Source organism: Myxocyprinus asiaticus, chromosome 23 (assembly GCF_019703515.2).
Source record: "Myxocyprinus asiaticus isolate MX2 ecotype Aquarium Trade chromosome 23, UBuf_Myxa_2, whole genome shotgun sequence".
NCBI classification, from domain to species: domain Eukaryota; kingdom Metazoa; phylum Chordata; class Actinopteri; order Cypriniformes; family Catostomidae; genus Myxocyprinus; species Myxocyprinus asiaticus.
In genome coordinates this window covers 30379423-30399100 of record NC_059366.1, presented here as the reverse complement: position 1 = coordinate 30399100, position 19678 = coordinate 30379423, and the positions used below count along the sequence as shown (strand labels likewise).

At 39.2% G+C, this 19678-nt stretch overlaps 1 protein-coding gene across 7 annotated transcripts in view; it reads right to left on the bottom strand.

The window, feature by feature from the left end:
* The window catches only part of zmiz1a (zinc finger, MIZ-type containing 1a), a 209004-nt gene that overhangs the window by 8004 nt on the left and 181322 nt on the right, over nt 1–19678 (bottom strand). For all 7 annotated transcript variants that reach the window (XM_051652211.1, XM_051652215.1, XM_051652213.1 and 4 more), the window contains 16 exons: nt 15747–15882; nt 13844–13958; nt 13533–13750; nt 12554–12749; nt 12151–12441; nt 11627–11809; nt 11343–11411; nt 9799–9967; nt 9445–9586; nt 9120–9330; nt 8749–8854; nt 7149–7309; nt 2174–2241; nt 2006–2074; nt 1588–1838; nt 1278–1444 (listed from right to left, as the gene is read on the bottom strand). In XM_051652211.1, coding sequence (XP_051508171.1) covers nt 1278–1444; nt 1588–1838; nt 2006–2074; nt 2174–2241; nt 7149–7309; nt 8749–8854; nt 9120–9330; nt 9445–9586; nt 9799–9967; nt 11343–11411; nt 11627–11809; nt 12151–12441; nt 12554–12749; nt 13533–13750; nt 13844–13958; nt 15747–15882 — 2552 coding nt within the window. The remainder of the gene's footprint in view (nt 1–1277; nt 1445–1587; nt 1839–2005; nt 2075–2173; nt 2242–7148; nt 7310–8748; nt 8855–9119; nt 9331–9444; nt 9587–9798; nt 9968–11342; nt 11412–11626; nt 11810–12150; nt 12442–12553; nt 12750–13532; nt 13751–13843; nt 13959–15746; nt 15883–19678) is intronic.

The window sequence follows — 19678 nt, the reverse complement described above, 5'->3', positions numbered from 1 at the left end:
CATATCCTGTTTTTGATTGTGTATATGCCTAGAACAAATGGAAATCTATTGCTGTAAGCTACAGCATGACATGATGACAACACATTGGTAGTTCATGATTCCCTTCATGTTTCTATCTGATGACATACTACATCATGTGCATCTAAATGCTATATATATTTAATCAAATCTATCTCTCTCTTGCTATTTGTTCCTGACACATATATATGGCAAATAATCACAAACTAAATTAATTATTAATTGTTATCAAATAATTTTCATTGTCTGCTGATTCTCAATGCATCAGCTTGGATTATTTTTCAAATGAATCTTTTCATTAGGATATCATCCACTTTTTTTAAAAAGAATTATTGAAAACTAACGAGTATCGTAAAATCTTGAGCAAATAGCAAGCTTTCGTGATACTACACAAACTGCTGGGGGTCGAACTTGTTCTTTAAAGGGATAGTTCACCTAAAAATGAAAATTCTCTCATCATTTACTCACCTTCATGCCATCCCAGATATGTATGACTTTTTTTCTTCAGCAGAACACAAACAAAGATTTTAGAAGAATATTTCAGCTCTGTAGGTCCATTCAATGCAAGTGAATGGTGATCAGACCTTTGTAACTCCAAAAATCACATAAAGGAAACATAAAAGTAATCCAATGACAGTGTTTAAATCCATATCTTCAGAAGTGATGTAATAGGTGTAGTTGAGAAACAGAACAATATTTATGTCTTTTTTACTCTAAATCTCTGCTTTAACTTTCACTTTCACTTTCAGATGTGAAAGCGAAACTAAACAGGCACCACGTGACTTTCAGATATAAAAGTGAAAGTGGAGATTTAGATTAAAAAAGGACTAACTGTTTCTCATCCACACCTATTATATCGTTTCTGAAGATATGGATTTAACCACTGGAGTCTTATGGATTTCTTCTAAGTTTCCTTTATGTGATTTTTGGAGTTACAAATTTCTGATCACCATTTACTTGCATTGAATGGACCTACAGAGCTCAGATATTCTTCTAAAAATCTTTGTTTGTGTTCTGCTGAAGAACGAAAGTCATACACATCTGGGACGGCATGAGGGTGTGTGAATGATGAGAGAATTTTCATTGTTTGGTGAACTATCCCTTTAAAAAGTTGGAGGAGATTTTGTCTACAGTTCATGTTTGCAAAAAAAAAAAAAAAAAAAAAAAAAAAAAAACCCACACAAAAAAGTTGCTTTGTATATATCTCAAACAGCAGCGCTACTTGTTGCCATAAAACCCATGGATTTGAGGTGATTTACCAAGTCGGGCATGCCGATGCCGAGAGGCTTGTCAGGGCCCATGAGGCTGTTGGGCACGTCTGGTGGATGGGAGAGCTGGGGTCCGTGCATGAAGTCATTCATAGGAGCTCCGCCACCAGAGTTACTGTGGGAGAAGTCAAAGTTTCCATGGCCCTGGTAACTATTGCCTGATGCACAAAACAGAACAGCAATGAGGAGCTATGACCTCAGGAGTCCAGAAACAAAGAGCTAGAAAGATTTAGACAGCTTGGACAGAAAATCAGCCAGGACTATTTTATAAGGTAGATTATGAGCCTGATTGGCTGCTGACCTCTAACTTGGCCCCCATATTCGCCATTGTTTCCTCCGTGCTGTGGGGGGAGGGAGGTGTAGGGTGAAGGGCCAGGACCCAGCTGGGCAATCATATCCATCACATTTGGCATGATCATTTGACTGGGACTCATGGTTTTAAAACGCTTGGCCAGAGGGCCATCTGGGTCCTCCTTTATGTGAATGTCTGACTTTATGGGCACCGGCCTCCAACTACATGTTGGGTCAATGGTGACCTCTTCAAACTCTGAACTGGAAGAAAGTAAAGGCAAACAAAGCTTGTTTAAAAGGAACTGAAATATCAAGACAGCTTCAGGTAAAGGGACGGCTATAAATTAACAACTGCATCATAACCTGAAGTGTTTTTAAAAAAACTTGATGTCACTTTGAAAAATTGTGGTGCCCATTAATAAACTTACTTTTGAATGGCATTGAGAATTCCCCACATGTACTGATCCACTTCCAGCCCTTCCAACAATGCTGTTTTACTGGGGACAGAGAGAAATATATAACATACAAAGCCAAAAGAAATAACAGATCATGTTTATCTGGCTCTCTGAGACAATTCTCATTGTGTATGCACGTACTTGCATACAGGACATCGCCACGTTCCTCTCTCACAGTTCAGCTGCAGATAGGACTCCAAGTCAAAGCACTGCAACAGAAAATCACCACATAGGTAAATCCAATCAATGCAAATTAACTTGTGAAGAGTTACACTATATGTGACCTTCCCTGCCTGGACAAGAAGCAATATTCTGGCTATATTTTTACACTGTGTCCTAACTTTGCTTAGTTTTTTATTTCTGTGGCGTCACACTAGTTAACCCCACCCACACTGAAATCTCATTTGACCAAAGTCCTGCTCCACTATTAAACAAACAAACATGAACGAGGAGAGATTAAATGTCGAAACATTGGATATTATACCAGCCAGGGTTCATACAGATGCTTCAAAGTGAAATTCAAGGACTTTCAAGGACTTTTAAAGCACATTTTTATTTGTTTTATAGGACTAAGCAAGAGATGTCACCCATCAAACAAATTCTTCATTTGTTCATTTTAAATTAAAAAATACATGTTATATTTATTCATTAAATGTTTTATTTTTTATAAAATACTACTTATTACAACACAACTCATAAGTGTGCAGCATTAAATTGCACTTTACTTTCCAACAAAAGTGAATAATATGACTCATGAGCTATGTTCCATGTTTTCTAAAGTCATACAAAAGCTTCATGTAAGGAACTGACCAAAATTGCACATGTTGTCAGCCACTATCTGTTTTCTGTGAGATGCAAAGCTTTCTTTCCACAAGAGGACACTTGAGGGAGAAAACCCAATCCTCCAATGATCTGCATTCAAACCTCAGAAAATTTTATATATCTCGTTTGAGACATTTTTACTCTGAAATAATAATTTTTTATTAAAACTGATTGCTGCAAAGATTTGTACTTGTGAATGAAAATACGCCACAGCAGTATCTATAAAATATATTTTTTTAAATCCTCAACTAATAATATAAATTTGTGATAGGCCCATACTGAACAGCGCTGCAAAAAGTATCAGGTGCCACGTGATAGTGCCGCCTATGCGCTGCTTCAGTTGCGGTCTGCACCTTATGCACACCAGATGATAATGATACTAAAAACTTAACTCAGTTAACATTAAATCAAAATTAAATGCGCCGCACAGTATAAACAGTTGGCGTCACCTGGTGCCCCCTTGGATGTGATTAATCTGGCCCTGTATGTTTTTTATTCTCTACAAAGAACCGGCTCATAGGAGTAATTTGTTTGCAGATAACACTGTTTGCGCTGCATGTTTCTTGATGTAAATTCAGCAATGGCGCACAAAGCTGAATAGAGCTTACAGAAACACTGTGGGGGAAATTCACTAAATTCGTTGTGGCACTTTTGTGCATGGTATTTCAGCGCAAATACCTGTGTATTCACTAACCACCCGCAATCTATTTTAGCATGCACAGTCAGTGCTGAAATTGCGCTGCATCTTCAATATATAAATTAAGTCATAGACTTTCCTTTCCGCGCAAACACGCCTCCTTACTATGTAAATTAAGCTCATTGTATGTTGCAATAAAACAAAATAAAACAAGGCGGTAAACCAAATTTTGTTTAAAGGAGATGTTTGTGTATATTTATCAGGGACTAAAACCTAAATGTTTTTCATTTCGGTCCATTCTGCGCAAAAACAGTATGCTTTCGTTCCAGTTTAGAAGTTCCACAGCCTCCTTTCCAAATGGTTACCGGTTAGAACAAAATAAAAGAATGGTTAATAACGTTCTTTTTAAAATGACAGTACTCGGCGCTAAGGGGTGGGTGAAATACCAACTGCAGTGTTGCCAGATCTCACAATAGAAAAAAGCAACCTGGTCTGGAAAAACAAGCCCAAAATATGCTACTTGCCTCACAAAAATAAGCTAAATTTAGCAATAAAATTGTTTTTTCCAGTGTGGTGGGTTTATCAGCATAGAAAGCATAACTGTTAATTAACTGTATGCTAAGTATAATTTTATTTACAGATCTGTTTCTCAGTCAAAACCTGGCAGCATCAAATCTGTGTTAATGCATCATATCTAACAATAATTCAGTGAAGACTTGGAAACAACTGAGAAATGTACTTTTTACCTCCTTTTACCTTTTCATTGTATCTGGATTAGCCATACATGTACAGGTGCATCTCAATAAATTAGAATGTCGTGGAAAAGTTCATTTATTTCAGTAATTCAACTCAAATTGTGAAACTCGTGTATTAAATAAATTCAATGCACACAGACTGAAGTAGTTTAAGTCTTTGGTTCTTTTAATTGTGATGATTTTGGCTCACATTTAACAAAAACCCGCCAATTCACTATCTCAAAAAATTAGAATATGGTGACATGCCAATCAACTAATCAACTCAAAACACCTGCAAAGGTTTCCTGAGCCTTCAAAATTGTCTCTCAGTTTGGTTCACTAGGCTACACAATCATGGGGAAGACTGCTGATCTGACAGTTGTCCAGAAGACAATCATTGACACCCTTCACAAGGAGGGTAAGCCACAAACATTCATTGCCAAAGAAGCTGGCTGTTCACAGAGTGCTGTATCCAAGCATGTTAACAGAAAGTTGAGTGGAAGGAAAAAGTGCGGAAGAGAAAGATGCACAACCAACAGAGAGAACCGCAGCCTTATGAGGATTGTCAAGCAAAATTGATTCAAGAATTTGGGTGAACTTCACAAGGAATGGACTGAGGCTGGGGTCAAGGCATCAAGAGCCACCACACACAGACGTGTCAAGAAATTTGGCTACAGTTGTCGTATTCCTCTTGTTAAGCCACTCCTGAACCACAGACAACGTCAGAGGCGTCTTACCTGGGCTAAGGAGAAGAAGAACTGGACTGTTACCCAGTGGTCCAAAGTCCTCTTTTCAGATGAGAGCAAGTTTTGTATTTCATTTGGAAACCAAGGTCCTAGAGTCTGGAGGAAGGGTGGAGAAGCTCATAGCCCAAGTTGCTTGAAGTCCAGTGTTAAGTTTCCACAGTCTGTGATGATTTGGGGTGCAATGTCATCTGCTGGTGTTGGTACATTGTGTTTTTTGAAAACCAAAGTCACTGCACCCGTTTACCAAGAAATGTGAGCACTTCATGCTTCCTTCTGCTGACCAGCTTTTTAAAGATGCTGATTTCATTTTCCAGCAGGATTTGGCACCTGCCCACACTGCCAAAAGCACCAAAAGTTGGTTAAATGACCGTGTTGGTGTGTTGGTGTGCTTGACTGGCCAGCAAACTCACCAGACCTGAACCCCTTAGAGAATCTATGGGGTATTGTCAAGAGGAAAATGAGAAACAAGAGACCAAAAAATGCAGATGAGCTGAAGGCCACTGTCAAAGAAACCTGGGCTTCCTTACCACCTCAGCAGTGCCACAAACTGATCACCTCCATGCCACGCCGAATTGAGGCAGTAATTAAAGCAAAATGAGCCCCTACCAAGTATTGAGTACATATACAGTAAATTAACATACTTTCCAGAAGGCCAACAATTCACTAAAAATGTTTTTTTTTTATTGGTCTTATAATGTATTCTAATTTGTTGAGATAGTGAATTGGTGGGTTTTTGTTAAATGTGAGCCAAAATCATCACAATTAAAAGAACCAAAGACTTAAACTACTTCAGTCTGTGTGCATTGAATTTATTTAATACATGAGTTTCACAATTTGAGTTGAATTACTGAAATAAATGAACTTTTCCACGACATTCTAATTTATTGAGATGCACCTGTATATGTAGTAATTATGCATTGTTGTTAAAAAGGTCTTCTTTCACAGAATACTATATCCACAACGGGCAAATAGGCAAAGAAATGTATGATGCACCAGTTTCCTTCAGGATCAAAGCACATGTTTAATTTTTTCGGGCAACATGAAGTGGTGTAGTTACAAAAATTTTCTGTGATAAACCCTTTGGCCTTTAGTTTCATGAAAAAATAACAGAACAAAATTAACCGGTTATAACCGGTTACCAGCATTTAAAAATAACGCTTTCACTCCGGAACAATTGAAAATCAAGTTATTCCGCTTTTCGGTTACATTCTGCTAAAAATTTCATTCATTTTCAGTTTTTGTTCCTTGAACTGTTTTTAGTTTCTGACATTTATTACCGATTATTTCAGCAGTAGTTCATCAAATAATGATCAATTGATGGAGAAGAACGTTATAACCTGTCAAGTATCCAGATGTGCGGTGCAGTTGAGAGTTAAAGAGTTAAAGAGATGACACGTGTGTCCGGATCACAATAGTGGATTAATGCTGTTCAGTCCCTGCAGTGTGTCATATCAAGGTGGTCAGCTGCATCCTCCGCTGTATAGCACTCAAGATCGGCTTGCAAGATCAGAATTGTGTGTGCGATTTGCGTTCATCATAGATTTTGTGGGTGAGTTTGCGCTGTTGCCAGATCTGCATTATTCCTTTAGTGAAACCAGCACAGAGAGCAGGTGCTAATAAATAGTGCATTTACTGGGCACAATTCATCCTTAGTGAACCGTTAACGGAACTGAAATTCATGAAATTCCCCCGGTATTTTTTTTGGAACCGGTTCTGAATATGAAACATACAACACACACAAAGAGGTATGCAATAGCATATTCATCAAATAAATTGTTTATTCTTTATGACTCATGACATAAACAGTGTCTGTGAGTGCAAGAAGTGGGAGAAGGGGGATGTATTATTTGGCTGTAGCAGTGGGGGTATGTCTTTCTGTAACAGGATTGTATCCGTGACTTTCCGAAAACAAATAGCCTAAATACATTTAAGTTATTTAATGATTTCTGCAATGTATTTAACGGTTTTTTTTAGAATTCAAACACTTTTTAAAGCACCTCTTGGTAAAAAATTGCTATTTTCAAGGTTTTCAAGGTCTTAAATTAAAAAAAGCCAAATTGAAGTACTTCAAGCACCTTGTACGAACACTGACAAACACACCAGCACCCCATGGTGAAGCATCATTGCTGGTCTTTTAAGCAGGGTCTTCCGGTTGTAGATACAGAAGGACTGCTTACCTGCACGTGTTTGCAGTCGTGTCCCCTAGCAGGGAGCTGGATCCTTCGGAATGTGATTGGACACTTTAGAGACACTTTGATGGCTGTCTGCTCTACTCCGTCCTCCCCATTTAGTGTGGTGTTCCCAGAGGAGGCTGCAACACTACTAAAGTTTCGTTTAACTGTGGGAAAACCAACAGAGACATTGTTTCAATTAGAGCGTGATGAAGATTATAATGAGTGATTTTCGTGAAACTATTCTAGAAGATGTCTTGGCATTTAACCTCAAACCAATACAAATAGATATGAAATGATATTTTGCATAAAGAAAATGACGCCTACATTTAATATTTAATTAATATTAATATTATTAATATTTTTTAATATAACAATTCTCATTACCATATCGCGTCTGGGGGTTTTACTTTTACGATTTCAATTGTTTTCAATGAGCATTTTTACATGCATGTTCTTACACCAGTTATGCTGTAAGCGATTTTAGCACTGAGCTTTCATGTGACTGAGCTGCTGAATTAGCCATGCCTCCTCATTCCAAAACCAAAGATAATTTTGAGATCAAAACCGAGCAAAGGTTTGTTCCTGTGGCTGTCAAATTCAACAGTGGCACAATTGCACCCCCAACTGACAAACATGAATCATAGCCTCAGTGATCCGCTTCAAATACAAAACTATGAGAACGAGCAAAACGATTTACAGGTGAATTTACAATGTCCGTGGTCACATTTTTGTTTGCTGTTTACAAAGTCTACAGCTGTCACAGAGATATCTCAGGACACTTATTTCATTAATATCTTTAAGGGAGTAGAAACATTTTTTGCATACTTTTTCATGAAAAAAAAAGCACCTTTAATAAGCCGACAACATGTATGGTCATGTAAACGCGTTAAACAGTGTTCCTTTATCGATGTAAGGTCATAAAGGGCGTAAGAATAAACCAATGGACACGGGTAGATTTTTGCATAATACACCGATATCGCGTTGCATGTAAACACCTTAACCGCCGTTCTTACTGGATTTTTCAATGTGCGCACGAGTTGTGTACATTCCTCTTCACGTTTTGACATAAAAAGCATAGAATAACTCGATTATTTCAAATGTCACGCAAACATGGATTTCTTATTTTTTAAATAAGCTGATTTTTGGGAGTAACTAGCATAATGGTGTGTATGTAAAGGGGCTCAATGATGATTCACATTACTGTAAACAGTCATTTTTTTTTTTACTACATTACAATGCTTATTTTTATTAAAATCAGTGAAAATGAAATGCAGTACCAAGGGAGTACTAAAATGCTGTATAACTATTATACAATTTGTAAATACTTTAAATTTTCAAATTGCGGCAATGATAATTGGGGGCTAAACTGTGCGTAACTGTCATGTCAGAACGAAAAAAATCGTAATGGTCCCAAATAAAGGCTTCATTTTCTATATGAAAAATTTGGAGTAAAACAGGACATTTTAGAGTAAAATAGGACCAGGATATTTTCTTGATAGGTTTCATGAAAATCACCCAAATACACAGTAGCAGATATCCATGAATTCCAAAAAAAATGTAGCAAAGGAAAAGCAAAAAAGTATCTGCTTGAGCGTCTACTTACTTTTGGTAATGCAGTGTTCGGCAGGCAGGAGCCTCTTCTTCAGTAAACCCTGCAAGACTGATCTCACTGATGGTCTGTGGACCAGCTGCAGCACGAATAAGTGCGACTGGAACAAGACAAGAACATGTTACAGTCCACTAACAATCATTCGAATATCCTACATGATACACTATCTGTGTCATTCACCTTTCAAACAGGCAAGCGTTAAACTGATACCAGCTGTATGTAGGGGGAAGAACACAGAAGCTGCTTCAAATCAGTGTTATCTGATTTCCTATTACAAGCTGTATAACAACTCTCTGAGATGGCTATTGCGTGAGAGACGTCACATTATTGAAGGTCTTTTGGAGCAGTGGAGAAGGAATACTCACACAACAGCAGGCCGTGACTGTGATCTGGATGGTGTTTCTCCCCGGTTGACACACGTGCTTCAGGTGCAGGGGTTTGTGAGATGTCTTATTGTCGCCTCTCTCTATAGTGAGAGGGGTGGCGTTGACGCTGACTTGGACGGATGCGGGCCAGTTGGTGTTCATTTGCCGGTCCTCGTGGTGGTAGCACTTAAACTGCAGCTCCAGATCAGACCTGGTGGACATGCAAAGACAGTTTTAGTGTAGTAGAACAAGCTCACATAGTAGATGTCATTGTGGAGAAACAGGCCTGCTCAGCGCATGGCAGGCAGTAAAGTACAGCACACACCTCCACATGAGTGTCTGGTGGACGGAGGGGCGCAGATGGAAGACGTGGTTACTGACGGCAAGGTTGTGCTCTAGTCTGAAGGGCTCCAGCACCACCCCATCCCTCACAGGGAACGTCAGACGCAGCTCTTCATTGGGATTGCCTAAAAGAAAACATTCCGAGATTCAGACATTTTCACAAGTCTCTTATAAATCTCAGATAAATGGGACATTTTTTTCACCCAGCTGCAGGTGCTGAAAGGATCAAAGGGTTCTCACTGGTTTACTTCTTATAGACTGTGACTGAGCTTGTAATACAATCAGAGTACAGATCAATAAACAAAATGGTTGTGTGTGGTTTTTCTGCAGGACTCACTTGGAGGTGGAGGCAGAGACGTCATGTTTGGCTTCATGTCTGGAGGAAACGGGGGCTTAACGTCCTGATTGGGCGACGGGTATGGAGGAATACTACTTCCTGGAGTCATGGGTGGTGTGGGGTTACCGGGAACAGGCGAGTGGGGGTAGTTCACCACCTGCCGAGGAGGCTTTAGCCGAAGAAACACACAAACACTCAATATGCAAAATGTACAGTATAGCAGAACTGCACATATTACCTGAAGCACAAAACAAAAAAATTAAACATACAGTGGCCCCCAAAAAAGTATTTGGACACTTGAGGCACACTTACGAATCCATGAATGCCTTGGCAATGTATAATAAAATATCAAACTAAGTGGCATATATTTTTAAAGACAGCAAAAGCACACTTCAAGCAAAACATGTAAAAATAAAAAAGTTTGTTAGGTTTCAAATTACAGTATAACACAAAAGATATATTGTTAAAAATGAAAATAAATGGATTAGGACACTTTCTGATTGTGAAGTAGTGAAATGTGTCCATAGTTAATGTGATGAACTACACTTGTGCTTACTCTGCTAGGACCACTGTGTGCACTTGAGGGAAACTGACTTCATACCTAGGGACCAGTTGGTAAAATGCAATTGCAAAACATTGGCTAAATTAGTTCTGAGAAAAGCTCTAGTTTTATTTGTTTGCAGATACCTCTTGGTTTGATATTTTGTTATAAAATCTTTTGACACTCAAGTCGTCAGCGATTTTGTCACTGGATGCGACAGGAGACCATTGATTTTCAATGAGAGCTGGCGACTCGAGCGACAGCGATCGTTGGCGACAAGATGTGGGAATGTCAAGACACGTGACTAAGTTGAGAAACGTTTAACATTATGCAAATGCAGAGCGATATTGTGCAGCAACAGCCAATGGGAAAAGACAGTGAAGCTCACGTCACCCGTCTCCTGTAAGATAATGCAGATGAGTGCAGGAAAGATGGAGGAGTTGTTGTAGTCATCAATTTCACTGTTCTATATCATGTTTCTGTAACCACTTACATGGATAAAATAAAACAGTGATGCGTGGAAACAGTGACAGAAATTGTCAGCATTCTGAGTGAGTTTGATTAATATATTGAAAGATCAATCTTTGTGTTGACATAATGCATTGAGTATTGCTGCGGTTTATAACACTTTCCCGTCCAGAATGCTAATTTTTAACGGCAAGTATAAAAGCACTCTCCCCTGCAGAATGTTTATTATTAGAGGCAAAACAAAAGATTCCTTGTCAAATAAGAATGATATATTTGTTTTACTGGCAATCTACAGTAGCTCATCTGTGATCAGATTTTCTAAAGCTATGGCTAGTTGTGCAGCCAACCAATAATGTTAGAGCAACAGCAGAAGGATCGACCACTAGTGACAAAAAATGCAGAGATTAGTGACATCTAGTGACAAAATCACTGACAATGTGAACAGGGCTTCATGCATTTTTAAGCTTCATTAGGGGTCTAAATACCGTTTGGGGCCACTGTATGTAAGAAAAATAAGAAAGTAATCTCCACTTACTCCATTTCCTTGATTGTACCCATAACCACCTCCAGAGAAATTGTTATTCTGACCATTAAATGGCTCTTGCTGAAATAAGAAAAAGCAGTAAAATGTTAAAAAACGACATGGGAAGCAAGTAATATAACATTTAGAGCATTTTCTCATTCTTTATTCCTTTTCTTCATGTAAATTTTGTCTTCATGGTTGGCATGAAGAAATATGACCTGTCAGAGAGACAAACAACACTGCTTGAACATTGTAATGATTCAGATGAATGTTCCAAGCAAGCAAAATGAATCTACCTTATAATATTGGCCCATGGCCACTCCTGTTGGGGGGTATTGGCCAGAGCCCTGCTGTCCCGGCATCCTCTGGCCAGGGTAATTGGGTGAAGGAAGAGCTCTAGAAGCATTTGGGTTTGGGTACTGCCCTTGCTGGTTGGGAAACTGGCCATTGGGTCCAAACTGCTGGCCTCCATAGTTTGGCTGTGAAAACCACACAAACAAATGCTTCACCAAAGAAAAATCAAATATAAAAATTTTTCTGCAAGTCAGTTTTAAAATGACTCCATTGACTTGCTTTCTTCTGTGGAGTAAAAAATGACAATGTAAGCCTCACCATTCACTTTCATTGCGTAATTTTTCCATACAATGACAGAGAATGGTGAATGAGGCTAACATTTTGCCTTCCATCTACTTTGGTGTTCCATGGAAGTAAGCCAATCAAATGGGTTTGAAACAACATGAGAGTGAGTAAATGATGACATCATTTTCGTTTTTGGTTAAACTAACCCTTTAAGTTTTGGAATTGTGTACCATAGTCTTACCTCTCCTGGATAGGGCCTCTTAGTGCCCTGCATGGGCATTGACTGAGGTCTGGGGCCAGGATAACCCTGTTGGGGCATCCTTTGGCCATGGCCACTGAAGGGTCCCATCCCTGGCCCTCTGGGCTGGTTCATGCCCATGGGTGGGCCACTCATGTTGGAGCTATTCATGCCAGCTCCCATACCAGCTGGGTTCATGCCTCCTGCCATGGACGGGGGGCCGCGGGGCCCAGGCTGGTTCATGAACTGGTTGTTGTAGCCTTGTGTAGGTCCCATCTGGAAAGATGAACAGACCTGTGGAGAGGTCCAATAGCACTTGAATGGGTGGGCACACAAATACATTCAGTGCAAGCCAAGTAGGAAGCCAAAACACTTGGGCACATTGATCTTTTTGTAAATGACCAACCTGGTTGTACTGGTTCATGTCTTTGCTGGTCTCCTGCAGGGCAGCTACGGTTGCCGTGGCAGTGGCGGTCGCCGTGGCAGCGGCAGCAGCAACAGCAGCGGCGGCGGCTGCAGCAGCAGGCTGGGTGAAGTCAGAGGGGGGGCGTGTATGAGGGGGCATGCCGATGCCACCTGGAGCATTCGGCCCACCCGGGTAACTAAGTAGAAGAAATATACACACACTCACATAAAACGTTTACATTAAAACAAGAGACATTCAGTGAGGTTCAAAAGTCTGAGGCCACATCCACACTAATACGTAGTTTGAAAATGCTTTGATTTTGCTACACATACATTAAGCTTCTTGACCACATCAGAATGCCATTTTTTTTCACCGAAAACTTTGGAAAATGAGGACGTTGGGAAACTGAAAAAAGTTGTCAAACAAAAACAGATTTGTGTGGACTTGGAAAAGTTTTCCAAAGTTTAGGATTTTACAGCAAAGCAACATTCTGGCATAAAATGAATAAATATTTTTATATTGAAATAATAAATACGTTTCTGCACTATTTCTAGGTCACCAATGAATTTGTGACACCAAAATCTTTTGTACGAAAGGTCAGATTCCCTTGCTATATATATAAAAAATAAAAGAAAAATTATCTTTACTGCAATAACAATAACTAGAAAAAACAGAGGAACTTCAGAGATCTGTTGAAAATTTCTGGATCTGTAGTCTGTCTTTGCTCTTGGCACAATGTGAAGGGGATATCATTATCATCCCTTTTGAAAAAAAACCCACAAAAAAACCCCAGCCCTGAACTGAGTGTTGGCTTGGCTTTAAAATCTTGTGTCAAATATCACTACTGGGAAATTCTGCTGTAGCTTATTAAATCTCCCAGAGTGATGCAAAGCAAGACTCCTTTCATTGTCAAAAAAACTTCCCATCATCCTGTCTGGAACTGCCTCTCTAAGGCTTAATACAAGCTCTTGAACACTACCTTCCACCATAGCCTCCTCCTCCCGGATGCCCTGGACGACCATACATGCTTTGCTGCATGTAGGCCTGGTTGGAACCCCCTTTGGCTGAAAACTGTTGTTGTTGGCCAGGGAAATGAGGTGAGTTGATCCCTGGGTTGTTGGCTGACATACCCGACCCTAGTGCATTGCCTCCGGGGTTCATGGGATTGTTGGTGTTGGCCATGGGGTTACCCAATACCTAGATCAAAAGCAGCTTAGGTCAAAAGATCAATGTTATCGTTACCTATATTATTATTTACTTTCATACACTTCTGGGATATGTGTGACTCACCTGACTTTGTGACGTATTGGTAACTCCCCACACCGTCGTAACCACTGACAACGAGCCCGGGGCCTGGTTAGCATTCTGTTGCCAGGGAACACCGTCATATGGAAAGGACCCATCACTACAAAACAGTGTTCAAACAGTAATGAGATATCAATGGTATCAAATGCAAATATGCATTGAGAAAGAGTGAAGTGGGGGTTTTGATAGAGTCAGAAACAGCCCTGGGGGTTTACAGAGAGAAAATGCTCCCTCCTGACTACAAGACTTATGTTTTTTTCTTTGAAAATGAAGCTGTGAGGTCAGGACTGGCCCTAGAGCACAAAATGTTCTATACAACATCAGTTATCTAGTGATTTCCCTCAACCTCTTGACTCTAGACACCCTTTCCAGCACGGCAAAACTTTCTTTGGAAATCTATCCAAGACCCTGTTTCCACCTGGTATTAAAGGGAGAGTACACCCAAAAATGAAAATTATATAATTACATAAATTACAAAATTTACTCACCCTCATGTTGTTCCTGTATGACTTACTTTCTTCAGTGGAACACATGAGGAGAAATTTTGAAGAAAGTTGATACTGCTCTTTTTTCCATTCATTAAAAGTGAATGGTGGCTGAGCTTGTCAACATCTCAAGTCATACAGGATTGGCACAACCTTTACATGAGTAAATAATGACAGAATAAAAATTTTTGGGTGAACAACCTTTTTAAGATGCATTTAGGGTGATCCGATCACAGGCGTACAGCGCTACACACGTGTAAATGGGGTCTGAAACGTTTTGTGATCAGATCACTGAAACCACATACTGATGAAGTCAAAACGCATGTGACCACATTGTATTTGAAGTGTAAATGCTAATGCGTCCTGATGTATCACGGACAGCAAGCGAAGCACCCCCTACTCCCTTGCCAATTAACCACTGTGCTAAAACAGAAGTTTTACATTTGGTAATGCTGGTTAAGTGCAGCTTTAAAAGGCAATTACCGTCCGATCAGAATATATATATATATAAAAAAAGCACACACATTTAGGCTACATGCACAAGAACTTCACAGAACTACTTCAGTGTGCTTGAAATTAACATACAAGGACAAAGATAAAAAGAACACACATCTAAAGCTCAGGCCACATTCACACTAATCTGTTTTAGCTTCCTAATGTCATAATTTTCCAAAGTCTACAGTAATATAGAGCGTTGTCGAAAATCTCAGTTTTCTATGGAGGAAAACATTGTTCTAGTACAGATGAGAGGTGTAACATGACCTCAGTTAATATAGGTACTTCACTAAAATAATTGAGAATTCTGCCCTAAATGTTCAATTTTAAGCATATCTGCGAGAAACAGTGTGCTGTTTTTTTCTTTGTGCATTCTTTTGTCTTGTTTTGCACTGCTGTAATGACTGATATATGCAGTCATGAAATCAGAGACCCTTTCCTCGAAAATCTCAAATCAAGTGGTCACAGGAGATGCAAGTGTGAACAGTGATGTGTCTCGTCTGACCACTTAAGACTGGATCACCCAAGATTGATCTTAATACCAGGGCCAAAGAACAGCTCTCTCAACCTTGCCATACCTGGACGTCAGTGTTTCATTGTTATCACGTTTTATTTTTCTATTGCTTGGATATTTCTGAGAATGAATTTCATCAACGTGTTTCCAAGGCTGTTCATGAATGCTTGGTCAATGACTTCCTGGAAAAGGCTAGTCTTAAAGATCACATGGCACATAAAAACAAACTATTCTGTGCTGGATGATGCACTTGACTTGTAACTCTGATAGGAAATTTAGTTCTGAGAAAGCAGTTGTATGGACCAAACTACGGTGGTTTTTAACAGTGCCTGGAACAGCTCCAGCGAGTGTCAGGTTAGTGATCTACAGAGTGGGGTTAAGTTGGAGTACAGACCCATGAGAGAGTGAGGGCTTCATAGAGTTCATGGGTGGCTGTAAGGGCACTTTGCCCTGTGGATCGCTCTGACGATTCTTCTGGTGCCGCAACAAAAGCAGTCGTCCCAGCTCTTCGCACCAGGATGACAGGAGAGCTGCAGAAAAAGGAGAAAAACAGAAAGAAAAAGAGAGTTTAGGAAGGATCTTGAGCACCAAGACAAATGGTTTTTCAGTTGCTATATATGGCTCAGGTCCCTCCTTCATTACAATTCTTGCCTCCAGCACAAACAGTGCAGGTCGAGTTATGTGCCGAAGTTAAAGATTGTAGGTTTGGGGTTTGTTCAGATTCCTAATCCTAAGTATGAGCAACAGTAATTGCTAAGGCAAGCATCAGTTAGGAGTCTCAAATTCCTACAAGTGTCGTAGTCTCGGCATCTTTACCACTAGAGGTCACTACACTCCTGTAGAAGCAAAAACAGTTGGGATCCTCTATAACAGCTTGTCAGCATGCCTCTCTCTGTATCATATGCTTTTTATCTGCAGTGTACTGTAAGCACTGATCCTACTCCAAAAGACCTGTCTTCCCCTCTTGAGAAGGGTGGATGATGAAAGAGACGGGGAGAGAAAGAGCGAGGAATGGGAGATGAGAATGAGTGCTGAGGATAGTGAATCATGCCTCTGATGTGGCCTGGCACCACTTTACTCCAAAAAGGGGTGACAAAATGAGGCTCTTGCCATGGCAATAGAGTCAGTTTGGGATGGTAGCAGCTGGCACGGGGCCAGACCTTTGCCGAATTGATTCTGCACGGTGCATACCGCAGAGACATTGGTACTGCATTTATGTCCTTTTCTTACAAACGTTCCTTATACTTTCCAACTTATGCTGTTTTTAGACATTTATGTATCTCGTAGCTGAGTTTTTCCATTTGTGTCCAAAACACTTGATGAAGTGCACCAAAAATCTGCTCTTCAGTGTTTTGCAAGCTTAAATATATCAATTAAAAATTATAAATTTTTTCTATTAAAATATATTACTTCATGTAATAATGGTGTATTTCTTTCTTTATTTATATTTTATATGCATTTTTACATATTCACACAATCAGTGCTAAAACTTCTATTAAAAATATTTCTTAAAAAATGTATTAACAACACCAATACTTCGCAATGACAATATCTGTATTAGTTTTCCCATTCACACTAAATCAATTACATTTGTATAAGAAAACATCCATTTGAATCAAAAACTGTCCCAGCACATTTTGATTCCCCCGTCACACCATTATTTGCATCAAAATAATAGTCAACTGTCATTTTAAAAGACACAATGAACAGGAAGTGACATCATTTGAGATTTCAGAGCCATGTTCAAAAATTCAGCACTTTCATAATCTTTTTTTTTTTTTTCATGCTTGACAAGATTCTTCAAGCATAACATATCTACTTCATCCCATAAAACAAACAGGAAGAAAAAAAGTTTTGTTTTTACAATTTAAAGAAAACTCATAATGTTGACTGCTGAATGCTAATGATAGGAGGCCATAACCATAAACTGATAAAAGGGAGAGCAAAAGTCATTTTGGTTTAAAATGTTCCACCCTGTTGCAACTTCAGAATATGCAATAGTACTTAAAGACATTCTTTGTCTGACAAAATGTTTCTTGAAGAAATGTACTCTAAAAATCACCTTTTCTATGGGAAAATGCACCCTTTTCATAGAATGACTGACTGCGCACAGAGAAACAGACATATTCTTTAAAAAACTGTATATGCACGCAGACAGAACAGGCACAAAAGCCAGGAACTGTTTCAGTATTGCAGCACCTCTTGTCTTTCTCTGCTATCAAACAGATTCTGCAAGGGACCTTATAAAATATTTTCTTTCCCCTTAGATTAGTTCATACTTGGAACAATACCCCCCTTTCTTCTCTAAATCTACTTCACAGACAGTAGATGAGTAAAAAAATAAATAAATAAATAAAGCCTGGTACTGATATTTGAATACAGAGGGTGGTGTCAAGAATCCAGAATGCCTCTCTCGCTCTCTCTCTGAATCCGAATGGTGCAGAAAGACAGACGTCTGTCTTGGCTCTTTCCACTCTGAATCGATCAGCCAGTAATGACTACTAAGACTGCTCAGCTGTCTCCATTGCCTTTTTTGCTAGGGGAATGTAAACGAGCACACATGCTACTGAAAAACACTGCATGGCACGCACACCTCAGTCTTACCACAGACAGCACTTTAAGCTTCATTTGCGTGACATTAGTCATTTCACGTCTAAATTAATAACCATTTCAGAATAAAATTTAAGGACTCTTTATGCATTGCTCAATCCAAACTGGAGTTCTCCAAGAAACCACTTTTAGTTATTCAAATCAAATCAAATCAAATCAAATCACTTTATTGTCACACAGCCATATACACAAGTGCAATGGTGTGTGAAATTCTCATTTATTCAATATCCCAGTGGCACCTGACTCACTTTCCTTTCCAAGTTCAAACACACAATTACAGTGAGAAAATAGTGTTTGTGTAAATATATCAAAGGGGTCTGTTTCAAAGAGAACAATTCTCACCTCTCTGCAACAGGCGTGAAAGCCGTCCCAGCAGGATAGGAGCGGGAGGCTGGAATCACCCACCTACTTCAATGAGAATTATTCTACCCTGCCATTACAGAGAGCTTATCGGCCGGCTAAATCACTACCTCTGCATGCTGGCAACTGCTATTTTCGCACAAAAGACCAACTTAGAGCTCATATGACAGGTTACAGCCAGACACCACCTGCCAATTTTCAACTGTTGTTCTCCTCCTAGCATGCCTCCCACACCTCACAAAGACTAGAGCTCTCCCGCCTGCGATTCAACCAGTAAACTTGCGAAAAACAAGCAGTGCTTAGCCTAATCAACATGGTACCTTCCATCAACGTACAATAAACCACTCAACTAGCTAAATACGACTACATAATTTCTCACGCACAAGCACAAGTCTGTTTTCATACAGTATTAATGTGTACGGAATACTACAATATGATCTCTATATATGGCATGATACTGGCATCGGTTTTAGATCCGATACTGTGCTCATCTACTTATTCTTGTTAAAATGTTACAATATCAAAAAGTGATCCAATTCAGAAATGTGAGCCTCAGTAACCGTTTACTTTCATTGTATGCAGGGTTTGAAATGAACTTTTTGGCTCACCGGCCACTGTGGCTAGTAGTTTCCAAGGTCAGTAGCTACTCAGCATTTTCACTAGCCAAAATCCCCTGTCCCACAAAAAGTGATTAATGTAACTGGAGACTGTAACTGCATGCATTTGTTTGGACATTTTTTTGAACAAGAATGATATTAGTTTAGCAGGACACAGGCCTAATGATTTAAGTCACCTTTAGAATATCTGGAGGCAAACACGGCCAGTTAGAACAGGAGTAGGAGAGAACAGGTCAATAATTTGTCCATAATTCATGGAAGTTTTAGCACCATCATTAAATTTATTATTGTTTTACCATTATTTAACAGTGGCATTTGTAATGATAGGGCCATTATCACAGGTAAGACCATGGATGGCACCACATTACTGTGGTTAGGTTAATGTTTACAGTCTTTTTAAAAAACTAAACTTATAAACTTTTTAGTATTTGTTATAAATAAAAAAACTAATAACCTAAACACATTTAAAAAACCTTTAACTATAACTTTCACAGATGTTATAAAAATAAAGTTTAACACATTCACCCTAATAGATTTAATCTGAATCTATACAAGTTACCAGTTAGTGCTACTGCATGGAGAAAAAAACAACAACAAAAACCCCAAACTATCAGTTTGAGAGGTTTGACTTTCTCCATATAGAGATTTATACTAGAATATTCTCAGTAGAACTCAAAAAGTTCACATATGTTTGTGGTCTCCGCCGGCCGTCACGTTATCAAGTGAAGTCTGACTTAAT